Genomic DNA, 11354 nt, shown 5'->3' with positions numbered 1-11354 from the left:
AGCCCTGACATCATAGCTTAAAAGGCAAATGCTTCTGCATCATGTGAGTTATCATCAGCCACATTTTAGGGGTCAGAAGAAAGAGGATCAAATATGTCCAATAAAGCTCTCTCCAAGAGGATCAAATATATAAAGCTCTCTCCAAGGGGTCAATGGTTGGCAACCCGCCCATCGACATTCATGACCATCCTCTCTCTTTCTCAGCATTAACATGAACTATTGGTGTCTCTCCCATGAGGATTTTTGGGTGGAAAAATATTTTTGAACGTGTTAGTGTACATATTCTAAAACAATCTCGGTCAGGGGATCTTCTAGCCTTGGGGTTAAAAGGCTCAACCAAATTTTCTAGATCAACCCCTTTAGGTCACGCAATCTCATAGATTTGGTGATTGCCATCCACATATTCCAATTTATGCATGATCGGTTGTTGGACTATCTATTTAAGGATGCCAATAAACCACCCATCACTGGATACATAGAGGTTCCATGGGATGTCTTCGATTGCGTGGAAGAGTGGGTGTCTACTTTAAAGGTCAATGTTTTGCCACTCGAGGAAGGGAATGTGTTTTTGAAACTTGGCCCTTATTTAAGGCCCTAGCTAGTCATCTCGGTGATTTCAATCAACCATGTGGATGTTTGATGGACCAGCTAACTTCTTTGAAGATTGCCAAAAGAGACACATCACTCATGCTTTTCAAGTTGGTAAAGAGGGGGGTTTTGAAGGAGGTGATAAGAAATGGTGTGACTATGTTACACGATTTTCTTATTGGGAAATGGCAAGTGAGAAGAGGTGGCCATAGATCTACCAGTTGTTGTGTGTTGCCATTGGATGATTGTCTAATAACTCCCTCACTTGTAGACGACATGCTATCGAGGTCAAAGAAAGGGTTTCTTAGGAGATGAGGGGTCATTAATTTTTCAATTCGAGTTCCACTATTTCCAGCAAGAGCTGAAGAGGTAGCCTAGCTATCACTGTCCTCATACAGAAGATTCTCAAACAACGATGACTGATATAACACCTTGCCGGACTGCAAGTACATTAGTATGGCTAGGATAGTCTAATAAGTAAAATCTAGTGTTCACCACAGAGGGTCTAGAGTTCATCATGTTGAGTTGAGGAGTCAAGGGGTTATCTTTATCAATTTCAAGTCACAGAAGCGTCAGCTTCTTTTGATCTCTCAGTCAAGGTGTGAGGGGTCTACATTCACCCAAGAAAAATCATTGTTTTTCCCTTCAATTTCAAACTACTGTTTTTTGAACTCTTTTCCCCAAAAATTTTGTGATTTCTCTTTTATGTGTGTACCTAGTGTGAGCTGTGATCCAACAGTGCGGATCGTGAGGTGATCGAAGAGGTGGATCGTGAAGGTGAGTTATGCAATTGAGGCTATGATGTGGTGAGTTGTCAAATCTTGAGGTGAGTAATGAAGTGGAATTATGAGGTGGGGTCATGGGGATCGCGAGCCGTGAGATTGTGAGGTTGGGTCATTAAGTGCAATCATGAAGTTGGATCATGAGAGGTGGTGATCCGTGAGGTGGCAATTTGTGAGGTGAGTCATGAACTAGAATCCTGAGGTGGGATCATGAAGTCAAACTATGAAGTCGGATTGTGAGGTGATCATTCCATCAAGTGATTAGTTCATCATGAGTGGGATTGTGAGGTGATCAGTCCATCAAGTGATTAGTTCATCACATGAGTGGGATTGTGAGGTGCGATCCGTGATGTAGGATCATGAGGTGGCCAAAAATTGTGAGATGGGATTTGTGAGGTGGCATCGACCATGAGGTGGTCAATCATGATATCATGTTGTAAGGTGGAATCATGAGGTGGTGATCCATGAGGGGGAATCATGAGGTGGTGATCCGTGAGGGGGCGTAATGAGGTGGCAATCCATTAGGTGATTAGTCGTCGTCCGTGAGGTGGGATTGTGAAGTTAAATCATGAGATCGAATTGTGAGGCAAGGATACATGAGGTGAGATCATGAGGTGGAATTGTGAGGTGGCAATATGTGAAGTAAAATCATAAGATCTAATCGTGAGAAAGGTGGGGCCAGATTGTGAGGTGATCAATCGTGAAGCTTATTGCCTATAGTCACATAGCCTTGCAGAGAACATGTGGATCTGGACATAGGCTTCATTTCATCACAAGTCGATTACAGTAGGAACCAATAGGATGCTAATTAAACCATGATTAAATTAATCTTAATCTAAAGTAACAACAGCCTAAGCAATTGCAAGAACTACCTTTGATAGTATAGCCTTGCAGAGAACATGTGGATCTGGACATAGGCTTCATTTCATCACAAGTCGATTACAATAGGAACCAATAGGATGCTAATTAAACCATGATTAACTTAATCTTGATCTTAAGTAACAACAGCCTAAGCAATTGCAAGAACTACCTTTGATAGTATCTTGGGAACCTTCTCTCCCATGATTTCTCCTTTGATTTACTCGCTGGCCTCATCTACACTTTCGATCTCCACATCTTCCATCGACAGTGGGGAAAGATTTGTAGTCGACTACAAGGGAGTGACCACAATTTGATCTCCTTTTAGACAGAGGAATGCCTTCAGTGTTCTACTCCTTGAGCATTCAGCATCCTAATGCTGCAAATTTCCTTGGTCTAATGCACTACTACTTTGATAAAACTAAAAAACTAATGATAGAAATCCTACTAACACTCTCACACACTTAATGTAAAAAATAAGCAAAATCATACACACACTAACTAATACTAATAATAAGTAAAAATCATAACAACCACAACAAATTCTTTTCTAATTGTCCTTTCAACCAAATCAAACCCCACACTAGATCTTTCACCGAATGCAACAACAGAAGCAAATCTCAACACCAAGTCTTTCACTGAATGGCTACAAGAAAAACAAGCTTTACACAAGGGTCTAATCAAACGTTAAGGTAAAGCAACCATGCTCCCTAGATGGAAAGCCCAAATACATTACACTCAATACCACAAGACTAACCAAGTGGAGTGCACTCACCTTTCTCTTGTGGGAAACTTGGATGTTGCTCACCTAGCATCTTGGAGAAGAAGAAACCACATTGATGCTAGCTAGCAGTTGAGAAGACCCACCTCTCATTGTCACCGCCATAATGTAGAGCTTGGGAGTCTCAAGAGCGAAGAGACCATGCTAACCCCTCAAGAAACCAATCCTCTCTCACTCTCTCTCACACATCCACTCTTATGCTAGCCAAGGATGGGCAAGAAGGTAAGTGGTGGATCACACACAGACTCATGCGCACAAGCAATAAAATGTACACAAAGAGGCAAGAGGGAAAGAGAACTTGAGCACGAGGAAGCAAGAGCACACTCTCATTCAACACTCTCAAGGGATCCTCCCTTTCTCATTATAGAAATTAACTTATATACAAGAGAGTTATAATCTTGGGCGTCCACACCTAATAACTAATTGGGCACCTAACTTATTGCATAACCATATCCAAGCAAGTCTAAGCACACATTGGGTGGATGTTGGCTCTTTTACTTGGCTCAGTCATCCCTTAAGTACATCATTAATAAGTGCAATCACATGGGAATTACAATGATTGGAAATAGTTATTAATCCCACTTGGACAGACAACACATTCTTGAGGGTGGACAAACATCTTTTAGGTGATGCCCATTATGTGCGTATGTCTCCTTTGCTAAGACGGCTGTTCTTCACTCATGGGCCAATGCACACATATTAATTCCCACTTGAGCAGACAACACGTTCTTAAGGAAGGACAAAGATCTTTTAGGTGATGCCCATTATGTGCGTATGTCTCCTTTGGTGCGGCTCTTCTTCACTCATGGTGGCCAATGCACACGTAAACGAGCTAAGAACATGAAACACTTGATGTTTCTTCCTGTTCTTAGCTCGTTTGTAGATGGCTCTTCTTCAGTGGCCAATGCACACATCCCCATTGTGGTGGTGTAAACTTGTTGTTGTCAATGCATGTAGGTGGTCCTTGTTACTCTCTCAGGTTAACAAGATCTTAAGGCACATCATTGATTTCTATATATTTTGCTCAATGCATTAGCTACTCATACCATGGTTGTAGTACGTGCATCAATGTCAACATAATGAGAACGTCTCCCTCATATCTAAGTTTTTCTTTCCTCTCTTGCTCTCTAAAAGGGTGTTTGCAATCTAGCTTATCATACAAATCTATGTCTCTATTGGGGGGAGAGAGGGGGGAGGGGGGGTAGTGGGTGTGGATAAGCTTGAAAGATGATTTGAGCTACAAGTTGTGAACTAGTACTTTTAATGCCTTTCTTTGTAGGTAATACCTATTAAATCCCTTTGCATTGAGTCCCCTCGTGTTCAACTCTAAACCTTGGGGATTAGTCTAAGATCATAAGAAATCTGTTTATCATTGTCCAATTGGATGTTAACTCTTAATTCCATGTTCACAACAAAAAATGTATTTTAATGATTGTAGGATCACAAAGCAAGAGAAAACAAAGACTCCTTCAAATCAAGTGGTCGCAATTCATGATAGCATCAAAACAATTAATCCATTTCCCTTACCAATTGATAGTGTACAAAATAATAATCGTCATGAAAAGGTGGCGATACATCACCAATTGGAGGTGTGCATGTTTGCACCAACATTGGTTCTCCATGTGTGTACACGTGTTTGAGTGATCAAAATAAAGTGGGATCTTAAGGTCCCATGGAAAAATGTATTCTTCCTCTAAAAGTTGGCCATACAATTCTTCATCTTTTAAAGGTGTAGATGATGGAAAATGACCAATAGACCATAGTATTTGTAGTAATATTATGTCTTAACGTACATGCAATAATCAAAGCGTTCTAAAAATTCCTTTTGTTTATGCTTGACTAGAAAATTCATATGAGTATGGACTTAGTAATGTATTAAAGACCTTACAAGGCTATCATTCACACACACGCACTTGCATACATTGTTTGAAGGTGGTTATGAATGTGTTAAATGAAAGGGGCTACCACCTTCCAACCTTTAATGATCAAGGTTGACTTTGAAGACTAGAGAATGTTAGAGAAAAAAAGCATCCTCATGGCTATGTTATGCATTATCATGTTGAGAATGTTATAATAATTCAAGTTTTCATTTTTAGAGCATGAAATTATAATGAATTAAAAATCTTTGAAATCTTTGAAACAATAGAATGGGCACCTCTTGGCACATAGAACTACATTGGCGATTGATATTGACAACACTAATATAATATTGTTAAAAATGTGGGTTGATCACAAACAAAAACAAATTGTAATGCTTGTTCTCTCCTCGCAACACCCATGCCTAAAATGCAACGCTTGTTTTCCAAGCCTTATACAACAAGGTTGGGGAGGAAAGGTGAGGTCCACCAACATTTTGGCTTCTAACAAAGGTTTGGATTACCTAGCAAATTGAAGGATTCAACATAATATGATTTTTTTTACACTCATGACCTCTCAAGATGCAAAGAGATAAGTCAATAACCTCCCCACCATGCCACCTAGCAAGGGGACTAAGTTCACAAACCTAAATGTAATATAACAAGAAGAAAGCTATAGATAAGTTGGCATGAAGTAGAGGAGAAACCCAAATATGATACAACTCATACCACCACAAAAGCTAGAGAAGAGTTGGCATGAACTAAGTTAAGAAACCTGACTTCCTCTAGAATACACACAGCTTTTCTTTTTGCCCGAAACTATTCCCCCAGAGGCCTCTTTCTTGAAAAGCCTTACTAATACTCATTCTACACAAGGATGGAGGAGAGATGATACATTATACCATTGCCTTGTGTAGCTGTAAGATTGAATTTATATTTGTAAAGAACCAAAATAAATGGAAGCATGAAAGCCATTCATGCTGCCTACGGTATCATCGTGCTACCTCCTCCTCTTGTCCTTCTCTCTTCACTTCCTATTGGTTTTCAAACACCATTTCCGATATTTTCAGAACTCCATAAGTTTTGATTCTAACTAGCTCCATTTTTTGAGTTCTCCATATTTCCCCCAACTTAGATTATGCTCAAGGTCATGTACTGCATGCACAGACATAATATTCGAGTGTTCGGCTGCTTAGATTGGAAAATCACATCGTATGCCCTATATTCTATTCACAATTCCCCTTGCAACATGGTATAGCATACACACAAAACTAGTAGAGGAATCCTAACATAAAAAGAATGAACTGCATCCCTTCAAAAAGTCATCGGTTATATACCATTTCCCCTACTCATAAATAGCAAGGACATTTATTCAATTGTGTATCCCCTATTCATATATAGCAAAGATCATCATTCAGCCGAATAAACAATGTGCACGGCATACACACACTATAAAAACATGACAAAAAACATTTTTCAATAACACTAATCAAAACTTATTTACAAACAATGAAGATTGCTTGGGATCATCAAGAATACCCAAATACGCCTGCCTGTAGTTAGAATACCGTAGTATGAAGTCCCCAACAACTAGTGTTGTATCATCAAGTGTCGTACAGTCGTGAAACATGTTTCCAACACATGCCATTTCCAATGAGCTAGTCAAATGAGCTACCCGCATTTAAAAACTTGCGGGGTCAGAAGGCTTTTAAAATTCACCAGCTGACAAGCGCCTTCCTAGCAACAACTAGGGCATGAAGTGTTTGCCACATCCTATTGGAAACCAGACCATTCACAAACCAAGAAAGGAAGCCAGACACCAGAAACCAGAAACCAGAAACCGTCAATCCAAATCAAGAAACTCCATCCGTTTCATCATGGAGCCTTTCAGTTCAGTGGCTTCTCTTTCTGCCTTTTGTGCCTGCAATAAAGCCACAAATTATGCACTCACTGTACCTTGCTAGGCAGGTGCCAAGAGATTATTAAGAATCTCTCTCTCTCTCTCTCTCTCATACTACGAGAGATCATCATTGGTTAGCTGAGGGTGTCTGCCCTGTTAAAAACACAGATCTAGCATCTAGGCTATGGTGGATCAAAGCAACAAAACGCCATTAAGATTGAAATTGGAATAAGGAGGAGATGCTCAAACATAAGCTCAAAAAGAACACAAGACGCACTCACAACCAATTACTAAATTGCCTTGCAAAATGCGCTTACACAAGGTGAAGCCAAGTACATCATATTTAGCCACAAATGCTTACCTTGACATCATTGCTTATATCACCCATTTGACAACATCCCTTGCATCACTCAATCTTATCTATCCTACTCACTCTCTATCCAATTCACCCAATCACTTTTATACACTCACACAGTCAAACCATTCACACTCTCACGCACGCACATGGTGCACAAACACAAACACGTGAAAACCCACTCCTATTGGATCTTATTTTTCAACATGCCCATCACCTTAAATCAGGGAGAGCTGAGGGCATCCCACACAAGTGGGGAGATGGAGACGGAGGAGCATTACTTGTTAAGATGCCCAGTTTCGATAAGATGCAAAAGAGATTCCATTGCCATCAACAGGGATGGCTCTGACCCTCTCTTGCCAGTGATGCATTTTAGAAATCAGAGATGTTTGGGCCTGCACTTGCTCGAGCTCTATCGTCACCAAGAGGCCTCGACGAGGCTACACTCCTGACACCAGCCAGAACAACCATTACAGACTTCTTTGACCCTCACCAGCTGGAAACGATGATAATTCCTCAGCCCCAACAGGATCACAAGGAGTAGACAAATCAAGGACGACACATCTGACCTCGTGATCATGGAGTCATCCGAGAAGGCCCAATCCTTTTCTTGAAGATAAGCTAAGTACCCGCCGTGCCACAGCCCTTTCGAAGGCCTGTTATATGTCTCATCCAAAAATACCCGAGCGCCCCAAAAATAATGAGTGTGAATGCTTTTACTCATGAGGGGCCCAAAATGTGAATTGCCCAGCCTTTCACAATAAACACGTCCACCCTCATAAATAATGATGTGACCACACTGAAACGGCCTGTTTTGAGCCTATTACGCAGACATCAATGACCTGTTGGGCACGTGCCCTCCGTGATTCAAAGCTTGAGTTCTGTTCCTGGGCACTATAAAGATGTCTAGGGTGCTAGAGAGAGAGTATATTAAAGCTACTAGAGAACCAAAGGGTATGCGAGACAAAAAGTGATACATCCAACATAGAGGTTGCGGGTTTGACCCCCGCTCATCACTGCAGCTGGGAGGGATGTGTTAAATAAAGTGAGGCTAAATAACCCGTGTTGAAAAACCCTCTCAAAAAATCTGGGTGCCAATTGAAGGCCTTTGGGGTGTTAGGGTTAGGGTTTGGAGGTGCTGCAAATACAAGCGTGGGAAGCAGAGAGAGAGAACACGACTCTTGTGTATTCAGATGATAAAATGTGAAGTACAATAGCCACATAATAAGTGACCTAAAAAGATGTGTTCACATGTCCGGCCATAAAATGTGCCGGGTGGACCAAAACACTTATAAACTGCTTATAAGTGAAACTAAGCTAAACTGGGGGAAAAAACCTCCACTAACTGAAGTAAAAAGTGCCCCAGTAATCTACTGATGATCACTAGCACTCCTCTGGGTGCATACACAGCATAAAACCCAACAAACCCCCCTGGAGTGATATGTGATCACTGTACATCATCCACCAAAAGGAAACAAATTCAAAGCAGTGCGGAATGCTTCGAATTTCGGACGTGGTAATGCCTTGGTGAAGATGTCTGCCACATTCTGATCTGTAGGACAGTAGATCAGACTGATATCTCCTGCCTGGAGTCTCTCCCGAACAAAATGATAGTGAATCTCAATGTGTTTCGTGCGAGCATGAAACACAGGATTCCTGGCCACAGCAATGGCACTCTGACTATCAGTATAGATAGGTGTAGGCTCCTCCACTGAAATATCCATATCAGTCATGAGACGACGCAGCCAAACACACTCAACAGTAGTAGTGTAGGCTGCTCTGTACTCTGCCTCACAAGACGAAGTGGCCACTGTGGTCTGTTTCTTGCTTAGCCAAGAAATGCATGAAGAGCCAAGAAAGAAACAATTTCCACTAGTGGAATGTCTGGTATCAAAATCACCAGCCCAATCTGAATCACTGTAAGCGTATAACTGCATGTCACCCCCCTCAGGATAAAGCAATCCAAGAGACAAGGTACCCTGCAAATACCGGAATATACGCTTCACAGCTTGCCAATGTGACAACCGTGGGCTGTGCATGAATCTGCTCAACTGAGAGACTGCATACTGAATATCTGGCCGTGTAGTACACAAGTAAATAAGGCACCCAACAGCCTGAGCATATGTAGTGGCATCAAAGGAAATACTGTCATCTTGTAGTGACAGTTTCATCCCAGGCTCCACAGGAGTACTAATAGGATTGCAATCCTGAAATTTAAACTTCTCCAAAAGTTTAGCAACATACCGAGATTGCAACAACCCAATGCCTCTGTTATCCTGCACAAACTGTATGCCCAAATAGTAGTGTACAAGCCCCAAATCAGACATGTCAAATGTATGTTGCAGTATCTCTTTAAAAGTTGCAATTTTGTCATCATTAGATCCCATGAGCAAGAGATCATCTACATAAAGACTGATGACCAGCAGATCTGTCTCTTCTTTCTTTACATACAAAGTGGCTTCTGATGGACTGTTCACAAATCCTTGAGTGAGTAGGAAAGCATCTATCTTTGCATACCAAGCTCGTGGAGCTTGTTTCAAACCATACAAGGCCTTTTTCAGCCTGCATACTTTCCCTTCAGGACCATGTTCTGCAAAACAGATGGTCGATGTGCAGCCAATGCAATGACACACCTAAGTGTCGACATACAGGATGTAGGAGCAAATGTCTCCTCATAATCAATGCCCTTCTTCTGTGCATAGCCCTTTGCAACTAGACAGGCTTTGTACCTGTCAATGGATCCATCTGCATGTCTTTTCAACTTATAGACCCACTTAGTACCAATTGCTTTCTTGCCTTTGGGCAGATCAACCAAATCCCATGTTTGATTCCTTTTAATAGAATCAAGCTCATCCTGCATGGCTTTGTTCCAATGCACATTATCTCGTGCATCCACAAATGAATCAGGCTCATCATCATCCTGTAAACTGGCTGCCATAACCAGATTCAAATCCATGATGTGTGCATGCTCATTGGTCCGTGTCTCCCTACGAGTACGACCAGCAAGAGGACCCTCTAAATGGCTGTCCTGTAATGTCCTCAAATACCATCTAGGTATGTGTCTGACCTGTGGTGCCTGCTGCCCCATATTTCGTTCAGCTTCTGGCTCAATTTGCTGCTGAATTTCTGCACCACCTTCATCATTTGCTGGCTGTCCTGTACCCTCATGAGTTGGATCACCAACTGTGGAATGAAACTCCATAGGTAATAGACCTTCAAACACATCATTTTCAGCCTGATTTGCATCATAACCAGCCATGGATATTTCTGATTTTTCATCAAAAATCACATCCCGACTAGTGAATATCTTCCTGGATAGGGGGTCATATAACCGGTAGCCCTTGCTCTCACGGCTATACCCAACAAAAATGCATTTTGTGGCTTTATCATCCAACTTCCTCCTCAACTCTTTGGGTATGTGTGTATATGCAAGACACCCAAAGATACGAAAATGTGATACAGAAGGCTTGTGGCCATGCCAAGCCTCAAAAGGAGTAATGGAAACCAATGCCTTTGTGGGACATCGATTCAAAATATGACAAGCACACATGACAGCTTCCACCCAAAAGATATGTGGTAGCCTCTTTGCCTTTAGCATACATCTGGCCATCTCCATGAGTGACCGATTCTTCCTTTCTGCAACCCCATTCTGCTGTGGAGTATAAGGAGTAGTATACTGATGTTTTATACCTCTACTCTCAAGAAAGGAATTCAACATGTGTGACATATAGTCCCCCCCTCGGTCAGAACGGAGAGTCTTAACTTTGCATCCTAACTCTGTTTCAGCAAGTGCTACAAAGGCCAAAAATGCATCATATACCTGTGATTTCTGTGTCAAAGGATAGACCCAGCATATACGAGAGAAGTCATCAATAAATGTTGCAAAATAGAAGCAACCACCTAATGACTTCGTCTGCATGGGACCACAAAGATCACTGTGTATAAGCTGCAACTTTGCAGTTGCTCGTAGAGCCTGATCACGTGGGAAGAAAAACCTATGCATTTTTCCCAAAATGCATCCTTCACAAATGTGATCTGGAGGCTTCTCCATGGGAGATAGATCTATAAACATGTTATGTCGCTACATAAGCATAAGACTACCAAAATTTACATGCCCCATGCGAGCATGCCATAACTCCGCGTCAACCATAGCTGGAGTAAGAGTGAATGCATTATAAGCAGACTGATCCACTGGCTGAAATGAATCCAACTGATAAAGTCCATGACATAATGT

The 11354-nt window shown here is 41.5% G+C and overlaps 1 protein-coding gene across 1 annotated transcript in view; it reads right to left on the bottom strand.

Moving 5' to 3' along the window:
- Positions 1-6321: 6321 nt before the first annotated feature.
- The window catches only part of LOC147604574 (sm-like protein LSM1A), a 35730-nt gene continuing 30697 nt past the window's right edge, over positions 6322-11354 (bottom strand). The window contains exon 5 of the mRNA XM_086794748.1: positions 6322-6786. Coding sequence (XP_086650874.1) covers positions 6709-6786 — 78 coding nt within the window. The 3' untranslated portion in view covers positions 6322-6708. The remainder of the gene's footprint in view (positions 6787-11354) is intronic.

This window comes from Cibotium barometz, chromosome 61, assembly GCF_041138505.1.
Source record: "Cibotium barometz isolate CiBa-2024 chromosome 61, ASM4113850v1, whole genome shotgun sequence".
Taxonomy (NCBI): Eukaryota; Viridiplantae; Streptophyta; class Polypodiopsida; order Cyatheales; family Cibotiaceae; genus Cibotium; species Cibotium barometz.
This window is presented reverse-complemented; position numbering and strand designations above follow the sequence as displayed.